Source organism: Callorhinus ursinus, unplaced genomic scaffold (genome assembly GCF_003265705.2).
Source record: "Callorhinus ursinus isolate GAN/ISIS: 27379988/994484 unplaced genomic scaffold, GSC_fseal_2.0 scaffold122, whole genome shotgun sequence".
NCBI lineage: Eukaryota > Metazoa > Chordata > Mammalia > Carnivora > Otariidae > Callorhinus > Callorhinus ursinus.
This window is the reverse complement of record NW_027397184.1, coordinates 1,002,551-1,016,382: the sequence shown is the minus strand read 5'-3', so window position 1 is coordinate 1,016,382 and position 13,832 is coordinate 1,002,551. Positions and strand designations below refer to the sequence as shown.

Here is a 13,832-nt window from a genome sequence, read left to right as displayed (position 1 = left end):
CCCCCCCCCCCCCCCCCCCCCCCCCCGACCTAAGCCTGCTTCTGGCGGGGCCTAGGAGGACGCCAGCCGCCCCACCTGCCAGGCTCCTCCCCAGCTTGGAAACTCCCAGCCCTGCCCCGAAGCTCTGGTCACCAGTGCTCCTGCTTTCCAGGTGCCTGCGGCCGACAGCACCTTGAGCCAACAGGAACCATTGACATGAGAGGCCCAGGGCAGACTGACTGTGCGGTGGCCATCGGGCGGCCCCTGGGTGAGGTGGTGACCCTTCACGTCCTCGAGAGCTCCCTCAGCTGCAGTGCTGGTACGTCTCAGGCCGTGTGCACAACTGCTGTCAGGTCGCCAGGCACCGGGGAGCACGACCCCAGCCTGCCCTGCTCCTGGCAGGATGTGCTACATGCAATCCCACCTGGAATCCTCATGGCCATCCCGTGGACAGCCGTGGGATGGTCCCCATTCTACAGATGAGGAAACTGAGGTTGTGTCTGGGGACTCAGAGTCACATAAGCCGGGACGTGGGGGGACCCCGCCCGCAGCTCGGTCTACCCCAGGCCCACAGTGCTGCCAACCCTCACCACCGTGCTGCTTCCTAGGGGACATGTTGCTGCTTTGGGACAGGCTCACGTGGAGGAAGACATGCGGGAAGCTGTCTGGCATGACTTTCAGCTCCAAAACGAACACGTTGGTGGTGAGGCAGCGCCGTGTGCGTCCGGAAGGCGGGGTTGTGCTGCGGTACAGGAGCCAGCCTTCCTCGGGAACCCCCCACAGAGGTAAGGTGGGGCGCCAGAGCCTCCCCCAATCCCTGCAGGGTGGCTGGGTGGATGCTGCTGCCCACGGGGTGGCTGGCCGGGCAGAGAGGACACCGAAAAAGATGAAGGAGGACCCCACCAGCCAGCTCCCTGACCCCAGGATGAGGTCCTGTCATGTGTGCTGCGTCTCTTCCTTGCCGGGGCCTTGCAGCGACACGGGTAGACGTGGGACTCTGATGTCCTCACCCTGTTGCTCAGGCTGCCACCATGGCCCCCCGCCCTGGCCCTGGCACTCACGTCCTCCAAGACCCTTCAGGGTCCTCCGTGTGCATCTCCCGCCCCCCCCCCCCAGCCCTGTTCTGGTGCACCGTCCTCTTGGCTCAGCCCCCACAGAGCTGGTGTGCGCACACATGCTTGTACATGTCTGCACACACACAACCTCTTGGAGGGGATGGCATCCCATGGCCCCCCTAATGTCCTCCAGTAGCCCTCAGGAGGCCTCCGGGGACTTGGCCTCTCCCAACAGCCCAGGCTGGCCGAACACAACTTCCCTAGCCAGTTCAGAGGTTTCTGGGAACCCCCTGGCTTTGCCTCAACAGAGATGTGACGCCGTCCCCGCACCTCTCAGTGTGCCCTCACTGAGAGCCAGGCTTCGAGTGCCCAAGGGGCTGGCTGCCCCTTCTCACAGTTCCTCACTTCCTGGCCTCATGCACATAGGCTCTTGTTCCCTGGGGGCCCAGGGGTGCAGGCAGGTGGGGTTCCCGTGGGCTCCTAGTAATGGCAGTGGCCTTTGTAACAGGTTCAGTGTTAAGCACTTTTGCACATGCAAAGTCCTCCTGAAAACCGCTCTCCCAGGGTCGAGTCCTCCTAAAAACCACTCTCCCAGGGCATGCCATTGTTACCTTCACTCTACAGAGGGGGGACCTGGAGCGCAGAGCATTGAAAGCCTTCGCCTAGGGTCACACGGCAGAGAGTGGTAGAGGTGGGGTTCCATGACGGCTTCTGGGTGGGAGACCTGATCACGACCACACCACCATATTTCCCCCCTTCACTGCTCCCCAGCTGTGAGCTGCCCTGGCCTCTGGCATTAGTGGTCATTCTGGGGGCTCCTAGGACCTGAGGTGGTCCACACCCAGTCCATCCACCTACTCTTCTCTGCAGACTGTGACATGCAGCTCTTTGGACCCTGGGGTGAAATCGTGAGCCCCTCGATGAGTCCTGATGGGAGCAACTCGGGGGGCTGCCGCATCTTCATTAATGTGGCCCCACAGGCCCGGATTGCCATCCATGCCCTGGCCACTGATGTGGGCACGGGAACTGGTGCCAGCTACATCTCGGTAAGTCCACCAGGATGGGGACAGGAATGTGCTGACTTTTGCTGATTCTAGACAGCTGTCCCCAGGGATGGGGACCGGGGGTACTATACTAGAGGACCCCCCGAGTTTGCTCAAAAACCTCAAAATCGTTAGTGAAAGAATGGGAGAGAAGAATTTCTTCCACTGCCACCAACAAATGTTTATTGAGCTCTGCACAAGAGTGAAATAGAAAAGACCGTTTCTGATGTAGACTGTCAGTTAACCCAGGACTGAAGCGTAATTTTAAACCCTGATAAAACTTTTCCAGAAGAGTGGGCCACCCCTCCCCTGACGAGGTTCATGTGTTCTGGGAGAACTGTCCTCTGCAAGCTGTCAGCTCCCCTACTGGAGGCAGCCTGGCTTCTGGAATCCCAGCTCTGGCACCCTGGCTGTGTGTCCTTGGGGAAGTAGGACAACATCTCTGAACCTCAGTTTCCTGGGTAGAATAATAGTGTCTTCTCGATAGGGCTGTTGTGTGAAGATTAAATGTGAGCCTGACTGTGTGATGCCTTGTATATTAAAGGCTCCATGAATGCTAGCTAGTTATCATTTGTGGCTGGCCCTTTGGGGCTGCCCCTTTTCCCCTCAGATCCGGGATATCCACAGCCTGAAGACGATGACATTTCACGGGCAGCAGGCACTCTACTGGGAGTCAGAGGGAAGCCAGGCTGAGATGGAGTTTAGCCAGGGCTTCCTGGAGGCCCGTGCCAGCCTACGGGGCCAGTACTGGACCCTCCAATCTAGAGTTCAGGAGCCTGGCTGGGCCGTGTCCTAGCTTTTTCTCCAAGCACATACCTCCAGGGACCTGTGGGCACAGTGGGATGCCTCCTCTAGACCCTGGAAGAGAAAAGAAGGAGCCTGACATTTATGAGCACCTGTTAGGTGCCCGGCGAGCCCCAGAGGGTTGGCTCTGGTCTCTTGAGTGCTTTCCAGTTTGGATTTCCTCCAATCTTTAAGTGTCTCCTTTAGGACCTCCTACAACATGCAAAAGGCAGGCGGTGGAAAGTAAGGGACTGGACTCTCTGGAAAGGCAGTCTCCAGCCTCTGTACCAATAAACGGAATGTGCAGTCTGAGTAGCGTTTTCTTCACATAACCTGTCCAGTCTGGCTTGCCACCCCATGGCATTGCCGGGATTCCCTGGCAGCGGTCAGGCTCCGGACCCATTCCTGACCTGAGCAAGCCCCACGCCACCCCTAGTGGTCTTCCTTTTTGCTACCCAGGAAGGAGGGGCGAGGGACTGCGGAGTCAAGAATGGGTGCCAACCCTGGCGCCCCTGTTACTTCTCTGCGAAGCCCCGCCCCTGCGCTAGCCCGCTGGGAGGATCTGCCCACCGAGAGCGCCAGGGCCACCGCGCGCCCGCCTCCTATGCTAATGAGCGCGAGCTCTCAGGAGCACCTCGCCACCGCCCTGTGAGCCCCGCCCCTTATGCTAATGTGCGGCCGCCTCTCCCACAAGGCAGCGCGCCGGGACGACGCGGCCGGCTCCGGAGCCCTTTGTGAGGGCTGCGGGCTGCGCCAGACGGCGACACGATGAGCGGCTCGGGCGGGGCGGCGGCGGCGGCCGTCAGCTCCGCGCCGCCCGCGCAGGACGAGGGCATGACGTGGTGGTACCGCTGGCTGTGTCGCCTGTCGGGGGTGCTGGGGGCCGTCTGTGAGTACCCGGCCCGGGGGAGGGGCCGGCCCCACCGCCCACCGCCCACCGCGCATGCGTGCCCGGCCCCGCCCCTCTGGCGCGCCCCCGCGGGGAGGGGCTGGGTGGGCGTGATGGGGCTCTGCGGGGCGCGCGCGGAGCTGTCGCCTGGCGGTTGCTATGGTTACCGGCCGCGCGGCCGGGCGGCTCCCGGGAAGTTCCAGGAGGGAAAGTGAGCTCCCGCGGCCAAGTCGCTGCCCCCCGCCGCGTCCGAGCCCGAGGACAGCGCGGCCTTTGAGTCGGCGGCGGGGCGGGGCGGGGGGGGGCGCTTTCCGAAACTTCCCAGATGCCGCTCGCCGGGCGCCCGCTCAGCCCGGCCCGGAGGCAGCCTCACCGGTCGACTTGCGCGTGGGTGGGGGCGCCAGCCGTCTTAATTTTTGGACGAAGGTTATTGATACGTGGGGCGGATGGTGCCAGGGGATAAGCCATCCCCAAGGGAGGGCCGGGCATTGAGCCGAGGGGACGCGGCCTCTCATCTGGGTCCTCACTGTCCATCCAGAGGCCACCCTTTGCTGGCCGCTCTGCCTCAGCCGCCTCTCCTCTCCCCTCCTCGTTCCGCCCCAGCGCCATCGCCAACACACATCCTGACACACCCCCGAAAGAACATGAACAGGAGACAGACCTGCGACAGAAGGAAGGCAGATACGCGTCTAGTTTGTTTGGTCTGCTCTCCTCTCCTCTGCCTGCGGCCCTCCACTTTGGGAATTGCTGGAGGAGAGGGCACCTCCCCTGGACTTGAACTAGTGCCCGCCTGGCACGGAGGGCTGGGGCAGGGCAGATCCTGATCAAGTCTGCCGGAAGGAACACCTTTCAGAATCCCCTTCCAGCGCCACAGTCCTGCCGGGTGGGTGGACGCTGGGAGGACGTTCAGGAGTGCAGGGGTGGGAGCGTGGGGCTCAGGCAGGGCATGGCCTTGTCCAGAGCTGATAATGGGACGTGCCCCTGAGTCCCGTCTCACTGCCCCGTCCCACTGTGTCAATGCTGGTGGAGCAAGCATGTTTTTGACTCTGGAGAGACTGCTGGCTCGAGGTCAGGCCTTCGATAAGATCCTCTCAAGTTTGGTTAGCTGTTTTCCTTGCAGATCAGAGTGGGGTCCTGCAGCGAGTGACAGTGGTCAGTGGGAGAGAAAGGAAAGGTTCTGACGGTGGCCTGTGGGCTGTCACCTTCCCACTCTCTTGGATTCAGCAGCCCTGCTGACTCCCTGGTTCACCCTGGTATCCCATGCAGTTCTGTGTCTCTCAAAGTGGGGTACCTGGGCTGCCCCAGGACTTCATGGTGTTGGGGCTACAGATGAAGCACCAGGAGAGGCTTGTGGCATCCCCCTGAAATGTCAGTTTCACCTAAAGCCTGGTGGGAGGGGATTGTTATGCAGACACCAAGTAGTATACCACGGGAGGGCGCAAAGCACACAAGAGTTTTTGGGATGAGGGGCGCCTGGCTGGCGCAGTTGGTGGCGTGTGCAACTCTTGCTGTTGGGGTTGTGAGGTCAAGCCCCACGTTGGGTGTAGACATTACTTAGAAATAAAATCTTAAAAAAAAAAAAAAGGCTTAGGGATGAAACAGGAATTCAGATAAGGGTTGTGCTTCTGGTCGGTCACTTCAGGGTAGGGTTGCCCTCCTGGCCGGTGGGGGCCTTGGAGAGGCATTTATTCAGGGTCCTGACAGTCATGTAGAGGCCTTCCTCACTTAGCAAGAACACTGGAAACTCCAGGGGCATTTTCCAGCCTTGATTGTTATGGGGCTCCTGGCTGGAGCCTTTCTGTTTGGGTTGAAACCTGGTTCTCCCCCAAGGTTGGCTGTTGGTAGGACAGTGTGGGGAGGGCCAGAGGTGGAGGCGAAATGCTGGCTGCCGCAGGTGTAGACTGCTGTCAGGGGAGCCCAGGCACAGCCAAGAGCCAGGCAGAAGCAGCGCTGTGTTGCGGGCACTCACGTCTTGGCCCTGGGGGGCCTTGCTGCCTGAAAGCCTATGTGCCATGTCCAAGGGGAGTGCCGCCTTTTTAGTAGGCAGAATGTGCCTCTGTCCTTTTAGGAGACCTGGGGGACACACGAGGGCAGTCCCTCTGCAGTTTGGGCTCACTTCGTCTGGTTTCCTCCTCCGCCGCCTGCAGCCTGCATAGGGTTACAAGGGAAAACAACAGAATTCCAGGCCCAGCCAGGGATCAGGTACAGAGGTTTAATATTTAATGAACTGGTGGCTAATTGCTGCCTCGGGGCCCAGCTTTTAGCCCCACCCCAGCTAGGGCCCAGGCTGGGTGCCAAGCTGGGTGCTGGACTGGGAGCCAGGGCCCCGGAAGTGCCTGGCTGGCATGGGGAGTTCTGGGAGAAGTGGGCCCCAGAGGCAGCTGGTGTGCGCAGAGGCAGAGGCGGGCCTGGCACACCCTGCCCGTGGGGCGCAGTCAGGAGCGCAGGGCCAGGCTCCACTTTTGGGGCATCGGGGCCTGGTGTTTCAGGGGTGGGTGGCCCGGACTGTGGCACTTGCCTGTGTGCAGGAGAGAAAACGCCTAAAACAGTGGTGAGGACATCTTAGCTGTGTGCAAGTCACAGCTGACATGGTCACCCAGGGCTGCCTGGTCCTGATTTCTGTTCCGGGAGAGGCCGCTCTTGCCCCAACCAAAATCCAAGCCACATTTTCTGTGTCAGAGTGCTTCTTGTGTGGCCAGCCCTGCGAATGGTGGCGCCTGCCTGGCCTGAGCCCTCCAGACTCTTCTCTCTTTTCATCCTCAGTACCTTGCAGTGGGTACGGGTACGGCTGGGGTTCAGAGGCCAGCCGTGCATTGGATAGAGGGTGAGACGCCCGCCAAGCCAGCTAGCCACAGCCCTGCTGTGGGGCCTGGTACCAGCCGCTTCCCCTCTCTGAGCCTGCGTCCTCATCCGGGATGCCGAGCAGTTACATCGGTCTCCCTTGTCTCGGATGGCAGAGGGGAGACTTGTAGGTGCTGTTGGGGGAGGCAGGTGTCGGGTGTCGGAAGGGGTCTGCTGGGGGTTCTTCCCGGCAGGCTCTGTCCCTTCCTCTCTGCTGATTCCTGCTCCTGTCTCGCTTCCAAGCTTGCGCCATCTCGGGCCTCTTCAACTGCATCACCATCCACCCTCTGAACATCGCGGCCGGCGTGTGGATGATGTGAGTAGCCTCGTGACTATCTTGCCCGGTGGGGCTGGGGGTCGCCATGCAGGGCTTCACCTCCTTCATACCCTGCCATGTTCCGTTTTCCTGATTCTCTGTAGGGCCAGGCCAGGGGCACCCCCACCCAGGCCTTTGTTGGGTTTAGGGCTGAGGTCACAAACGTGTCCTGAGTGTCCACTGAGCCAGACTCTGCCGGCACCATGTACACTACCACGGGCCTGGCCTCTGGGAGCTCTGGGGGCCATCAGGGCCGGTCGAGGATTGAATTGGAGGCTTGGTGTCTGGTGGGTTTGGAGCCCAGTGCTGGGATCTGGAGCTCCAGCTCGGAGGTGGGCAAGCCACAGACCAGGCAGATTAGAGCTGGTGCGGGATCAGGTGGTTAGAATGCCCTAGATGAATTCCTTGCCCGCCTCCTGCCGGGGTAGCTCGTTCCTGTGGGAGGGGAAGGCAGGGAGTGAGCACTGGCCAGTGCAGCTCTGGCCGCATCTGAGCCACGCAGCGCACATGAGAGGTGGCCGTGCACCAGGCATTGCCTGTGCCCGCGTGGGACCTGGCCGGGGAGGGGCACGGAGATGGACAGGGTGGGGCCCTGCCCCCAGAGAACTCAGGCCAGGGCAGAGGCTTGCTGGGGTGGGGCCCAGAGACACATGGGGGATTGGGGGGTTAGGGCACTGGGCCGAGGCTTCAGTGGGCTGAGTCAGGAGACAGGCTGGCCTGGCTGTGGAAGGGCTGGGAGGATGGACCTGTACAGGAGGCTGGGGAGAGCCAGGGGTGGAGGGATGTGGGTTGTGCAGAGTCCCTGCTCTGGGCTCAGGTGGGCTCCTGGGTCACCCGCAGCTTGAGTTTCTGTCAGACGTAGGTAATGAGGGCCCTGGTGTCTGTTACTGTGACCCAGGCATGGAGAACACAAAGACTGGAGCAGACCCCTCAGTCTGTCCCCGCGGGTTAGCTGTCCCCAGCCCGAATACAGGAAGGCGGGGGGAGGGGGGAGAACACTGCACCGCAGGGCTTGCTAAGCTCCCGCCTCCCTGTGTGGCCTTGCCAAGGGTCAGCCCTCAGTGACCGTGGACTGACTGACCCACTCCTGGCCATCTTGGTGGATGAGCCGCTGCTGGGGACAGCTTTCCCAGTGCTGATGGCCACATGGATGACAGGGGTGATCATGCTAGTAGCCGAGTGGCAGCTGGCTCTCTGCCCAGTGTGGGCTCTCTGCCCACTCTGCCCTCTGTGTGGAGGGACTCACTGCATGCTTACGGCAGCGCCGTGATGCAGGGGGTTTTGTCTCCTTCAAAGACAGAGGGATAAAGGGAAGACCAGATTCTTCCTCCAGAGCATTCATTTCGGTTAGAGAGGCTAGTGTGTGGGCAGTGGTTCAGCAGAGGCCCTGAGAGGGAGACGTTGGGGGGCGGGAGGAGGCATTCTGGTGCTGGGCATTGGGGTCCCCCCATATCCCCAGGCCTGTCAGCCTGCCCCTCTCTTTTTTTGCCCTCCAGCATGAATGCTTTCATCCTGTTGCTCTGCGAGGCGCCCTTCTGCTGCCAGTTCATTGAGTTTGCGAACACGGTGGCGGAGAAGGTGGACCGGCTGCGCTCCTGGCAGAAGGCTGTCTTCTACTGCGGGTGAGGGGCCCCGGGACAGGCGGTGGGGACGTCGAACCCTCCAGGGCCCCTGACACGGTTTCCCAAGACTCAAGGACCCGAAGGGCAGGCAATAGGTAGTGGCCGGCGCGTGGGGGAGACTGTCAGCGAGGGTGAGGCGAGGAGAGCCTTGCACAGAGCCCTCTGGTGATGGCCGTTGTGAAGTGTGACCCGCGATGGCGCGGCGGGGGAGCGAGCCCACCGCTGCAGTCTTCTGCACTTCAGACGTGGGGTGCGGGTGCCCCGTGGCCTGCTGTGTGATAGAGAAAAGTGAGCAGCGCTTGGGATGTTGGCCCATCATTTGGGAGTTGTTAACTAGATTCTGGTAGGTTCATAGAATGTGTTTGTGGGCAGCCTTTCAAGAGTGTGGCCTGTCCAGGTGCCCTGACATGAGGGCGGGTTACAGAACAGAAACGGTCGCCTTCCTATATGCTTTCCTTTGATTTTCCCACTTCTAACAACAGATTCTGTATGCAGCCCTGTCCACCTGAGTCATGAGGTTGAACTAATTTCAGGATGTATCTAACACCCAGAAGCTTCTAGAACAGCGCTGGTGCAGAGGAGGCCCTCAGCAGCTTCTGGTAGCAACAGCAGTAGTTACTAGGATTTAGGTTATCTTTGAAATGAAAGCGGAGATGTTTAGTGGAGGCCAGTGGTTTTGACAGCACCAGATACATATTCTTTCCGTTCTGGAGCGACTTCCCACTGGGTCTCCACCACAGAGTAATACAGGATCACAGAGCACTGCCTGTCATCCGGTCCTTTGCCGTGACCTTTACTTTTAAGAAATGTATTTTAAAAATACTAACAGTAACATGCATTCATTAAAAATGATTTGGAAAATATTAAAGCCCCACTGCTTGGAACGTTTCGGTAGGTAAGTTTTGGTCTGCTACTCTGCCGGCGGCTTTTTAAGCCTGTTTCTGACGTGGTTATAACCATTCTAAGTGAATTTGTATCCTGCTTTTTTTCATTTCATATCGTGATATAAACATTTTCAGGATCACCACAAAGACTTTATGATGTTACTTTTAATGATGGGAATATTTATTCCACTGTGTTCATCATGCTTTTTCTTAATTTGTAAACTGTGGTGCAAATCAAATCAAACCGTGATAACCTGCGATGTGCCAAAGCTTTTTCTGTGATGCTTTTCTTAGGATATGTTTCCAGATGTGCACTTACTAGGTCAGAGATCAGTCATTGAAAAGGCTTCAGTACATGACTACCTTGCTTTCGAGTTTCTGCCACCTCTCCAGCCTCCCAGTGTTGTGCACCATTTTACATTTGTGTCCGTTGTCTAGGAGGTGAGATGTTTTTCCAGACGGCTTTGCTAACTGCATTTTCTTTTTTGGAAATGGTCTGGTTTACTTTTTACCTTTTGGCATCTTAATGTTTTACTTAGTAAGTTCTGCGTTTCCTGTAGTGAGGATTTCTCAGTCCTTTGTTATATTTTCCGCAAATATTTCTCCAGCCTGTGTGTCTTTGTTTTGACTGAAGATTTTCCCCCATGGTCATTTCTGTTATTCTCTTATTACCTAGAAATTTTATGACCACAGTCAAACCTCACATCACTTGTCCTGCCTGAATAGAGTCAGGTGGAATTCATCTGGTGGTCCAGTCTTATCTTCTTTGTGTGCAGGCTGCGTGTGGGCAGGGGAGGCCTCTGGGCAGACAGCCTGGCCCAGGGAAGCGACAGGACAGAGTGCTGGTCCTCCAGGCGCAGTATATTCCTGGCGGGGGTAACCTAGCCGCCACCCTGGTCTGGGAATCCCTGCCAGAATCTATAGAGTCAGCCCCATGGCTACTCAAGCCAGAGCAGACACCTGCCATCAGGTGGCGCCAGACGGAGGTCGGGACCAGAGGGAGCTGGAGCTGCTCCCGCTGGGAACCTGGCAAGCAGGAAACCCCCATGCCTTATGCAGTTGAAGCTTTGGGTTCTTTCGTGGTGAGACATGGCCGGTTTTACTGCAGAACAAAGAGCTTCCATGTATTTGGTGCTGATGCTGTTCCGGGCATTGTGCAGTGTCTAACACGGGAGGAGTTCAGGGACTTGCTGAGTCACAAAGCTACTAGGGGGTGGACTGACATGTGATTTTCTGGTCGGCCTGTTTTATGGACAGGGAGGGCAGACTATCCCAGTACTGTTTCACCCTTTGTGTGCCACAGACCCTGTCAACGATCTGATGAAGGCTTTACGTCTTCTCCCCGGAAAATACACAGAATTTCGCAGACAAGTGTCTGTGTGTCTAAGGACTTTCTGAAGCCTGGCTGTAAACCTGTGTCCGGACTGATTTCTCGGGACCCTTCCTGCACCTGGTGTCTGGGGAGGGGGCCTGGAAGTGGCGAGGCCGCCGCAGGGCAGGAGTACCCCCTGACCTCTGCCTCTCTCATAGGATGGCCGTCATTCCCGTCGCCATCAGCCTGACCCTGACCGCGCTGCTGGGCAATGCCATTGCGTTCGCCACCGGGGTGTTGTATGGACTCTCTGCTCTGGGCAAGAAGTGCGTGTGCCTCTCCTGGCCCCCCGGGGGGAATCTTGACATCCTGCCGCCTGAAAGTCTCTCGGGGAGGAGGGTCTGGGAGGGGCCCCGTTACCCCTCTGCGGACACGGAGGCACAGACGCTGTCAGCGTCCTCAGGGTGTTCAGCTCTAGGGGACAGGAGCGTGAGGGCTCGTGGACTTCTGCTGGCCTGGCCGTACCTCGCCGCAGCCCATCGTGGGGCTGGCAGGCCTGTGGCTCGGGAGAGCCTCTTCCTCTGCCCTCAGAGCCTGGACTGCAACTCTGAATCCTTCTCCACCCAGCACCCCAGGCAGCCCGTGCCACTCTTAGAGGGGACATGTCTGCCATCCTAGCAGCAGGGTGTCTGGGGAAACCAGAGCCCAGTAGGGTGTCCCTGCGGGTCGTGCCTCGGTCACAGGCCAGGAATCTAGTGGTGGCTGGGAGGGCTCTGTGCCTGGGGTCTTTCCCCCTGTGACGCTGACTCGCTCTCTCCCCAGGGGTGATGCCATCTCCTACGCCAGGATCCAGCAGCAGAAGCAGCAGGGGGATGAGGAGAAGCTCACGGACACCCTGGAGGGGGAGCTGTAATGTGAGCTTCCGGCTTGCTCCTGTGGTTCTGTGTGGACACGCCCTGCAGGGATGAGGCCTGGAGCATTGACCCTGAAGGACAGCCTGGAAGAGGAGCCTTTGCCTGGCTCCCATCAGCCCCTCTACCCCTGTCCCTACACCTGGAGTCGTCTTCTGTCTTCTCCTTTCTCTAGCTTGGTGTCTCCTGGCCCTGGGCCTCGGCCAGCAGGAAGGAGACTGGCAGTGACAGCAGGCAGCCCCAGGGGTGACCCAGGCCGCAGGGCTGGAGGCAGAGCAGAGCCTGGCCCCACGCACAGCTGGCCTGGCTCAGCCGGAAACAGGCCACCATGTGCGTTTCCAGACTCCCACTGCTAGCAGAGCCATTGGGGATCTGCTGGACGCTGGGAGGAGCTTCCCCCAGAGATGCTGGGCCCGGGCATTGGGCAGAGGGAGCCTCCTCTTGGCTCTCCAGGTAGGAAAGTATGCTGTAGGCTGAGCCACCTGGCCCCCTCTGTCCACCTGTCATCGGGAGGGAGCGGTGCCCTGCTGCCCATGGTCTGCCGCTGCCCAGGCCCCTCCCTGCGTCTCTGTTCTCTGTGGGAGCTCACAGCACTCCCAAGATGCTTCTAGAGGACCCAGCACAGCAGCCTTGGCAGCAGCTGGACAGCCGGGGAGTGCTCCCTCCCCCAGCTCCCTGGAAGCTTGGACAAGCCGTTCCAGGATACTTCTCATGGGCCTGGCCCTGGCCCCGGGCCCCAGGTTCTCCCCCCAGCCCCCAAGGCCCTGGTGCTAAGGAAGTGGGGAGGGCAGGCTCTCCTCTCCCATGGGGCTGTTTGTCCACCTCTCTGGTGTGGTCCTGCCATGTTAGCAGTGGCCTAAGTCCAGTTAGTAAGGTTAAGCTCGACCCACCGGTGTTGCTGCCGGCCTGCCCCCGACCCTGCCTTCAGGGAGTTTCTTGCCTTTGAGAGCTGGGCAGAGGCCAGAGCTGCCTCCACCACCATGAACTGTACCCAGGCCACCTGGGAACAAAGCCTGTGTGGGGGGCGTGAGGAGGCGGCCCTGCCTGGGCTGTGCACCGTCTCCCCTGGCCTCCTTCCATGCCAGTGTTCCTGTGTCCCCCGTGTATGTCCGCCTCAGCCCGCTGACGGCTCCGCTCACCGGACTTGCCCCCAGCTGCTAGGCCCATCTGATGGGACCTGACCGAGCCCAGGTGGCACTGGGCAGAAATGGGCGGTGTGGAAAAGGCTCCATCTGGGGCCCAGCTCTGCTCTTCCTTCTCCCAGGACCCTGGCAGTGCCTGCTCACGGCCCCGAGCTCAGCCCCAGTCCTGCTTTGTTGGAAACAGCCCTCGGGCTGTGTCCAGATCCTTGCTTCCCAGAGGGTGCGCTCCTCTCGGGGCCTTGTTAGTGTTGGACAGCAGGAGGGGCAGTTACTGTCCTGGGGACACATCCCAGGGCTCCTGGTCAGCAGTGGCCCCCAGCGGCCTTCCAAGGAGCCTGACCAGGCTGGGCCCCCGGGTGGCAAGGGCACTACAGCGTGGCTGGCCTGGTGGGACACGTGCCTTCGGGGGTCCTCTGGGACCACCCATCTCAAACAAGCGCTGGGTTCAAAGGGCTCTGGGCTCTAGACCTCTCCGGGCGGGTGGGCGTGTGTGTGTGCTTGTCTTCTGTGTCTGCCGTGCGTGTGTGTGTGTGTCTTCTGCGTGTGTTGTAAGACCTGTCTACCTCCCAAGAGGAGCACCCCTCTTGGTTCATTCTTATCCAGGAAGTGGGACGTGAGGGTCACTCCGGCCCCTGCGGCAGGGGCCTTGATGGCGGGGGCTTCCTTCTGCAGGAGGAGAGGGGCTGGCTGTGTGTCCGGGAAGGTTGCACCTCTACTCTGTCAGGAAGTCGGGTGGGTGTCGGGTGGGTGCTAGAGGCAGGCGCAGGGGTGGGAGTGCCCTCCAACCCCTCAGTCACCGGCCAGGTTGGACCCGAGGTTCCCACCAAGTAGGGCTAAGCAATCCTGGAGCAGTGACCCCATCCCTCAGTGTGGGGTGCCGCCTCACAAGGAACATCTGTCCAGGTCGCAGAAGGGGCTGGGCCTCCAGGTTCCATTCCTGCCTCCGCGGGTCTGGACTCTCTTGTCTTGGGGCCCTCACTTTCTCAGTGTTTAGCGTGCATTTTGAGCAATAAAGCCTGGCGGGAGTTTGTATGCTCGCTCATGCACTCTGCCTC

The 13,832-nt window shown here is 59.8% G+C and overlaps 2 protein-coding genes across 11 annotated transcripts in view; both read left to right on the top strand.

Annotated features, from left to right (window-relative positions):
• Positions 1-3,191, top strand: part of ADAMTS13 (ADAM metallopeptidase with thrombospondin type 1 motif 13) — a 30,624-nt gene extending 27,433 nt beyond the window's left edge. For 7 of the 9 annotated variants that reach the window (XM_073889909.1, XM_073889913.1, XM_025859488.2 and 4 more), the window contains 4 exons: positions 152-298; positions 588-764; positions 1,905-2,080; positions 2,688-3,191. In XM_073889909.1, the coding sequence (XP_073746010.1) occupies positions 152-298; positions 588-764; positions 1,905-2,080; positions 2,688-2,873 (686 nt within the window). In that variant the 3' untranslated portion in view covers positions 2,874-3,191. Of the gene's footprint in view, positions 1-151; positions 299-587; positions 765-1,904; positions 2,081-2,687 lie in introns of those variants that run through there. The other 2 variants (XR_012377222.1, XR_012377223.1) reach the window with 2 other exon arrangements.
• A 355-nt stretch (positions 3,192-3,546) lies between these two features.
• Positions 3,547-13,819, top strand: CACFD1 (calcium channel flower domain containing 1). Of its 2 annotated transcripts, none has more exons than XM_025859495.2 (5): positions 3,547-3,749; positions 6,834-6,906; positions 8,403-8,528; positions 10,943-11,050; positions 11,547-13,819. In XM_025859495.2, the coding sequence occupies exons 1-5, from the start codon at positions 3,629-3,631 to the stop codon at positions 11,635-11,637; spliced, it is 519 nt and encodes a 172-aa protein (XP_025715280.1). In that variant the 5' UTR covers positions 3,547-3,628; the 3' UTR covers positions 11,638-13,819. The 2 variants fall into 2 exon arrangements, with proteins under 2 accessions (XP_025715280.1, XP_025715281.1); XM_025859496.2 differs by lacking the exon at positions 3,547-3,749 and adding an exon at positions 3,881-3,960.
• Positions 13,820-13,832: the final 13 nt, after the last annotated feature.

What these genes read in the sequence shown, in the direction of transcription:
- CACFD1 (XM_025859495.2), top strand. Translation starts at nt 3,629, where the DNA reads ATGAGCGGCTCGGGCGGGGCGGCGGCGGCGGCCGTCAGCTCCGCGCCG. An exon ending in GCGGCCGGCGTGTGGATGAT is followed by an intron (nt 6,907 to 8,402) that starts GTGAGTAGCCTC and finishes TTTGCCCTCCAG; the next exon opens with CATGAATGCTTTCATCCTGT. An exon ending in AAGGCTGTCTTCTACTGCGG is followed by an intron (nt 8,529 to 10,942) that starts GTGAGGGGCCCC and finishes CCTCTCTCATAG; the next exon opens with GATGGCCGTCATTCCCGTCG.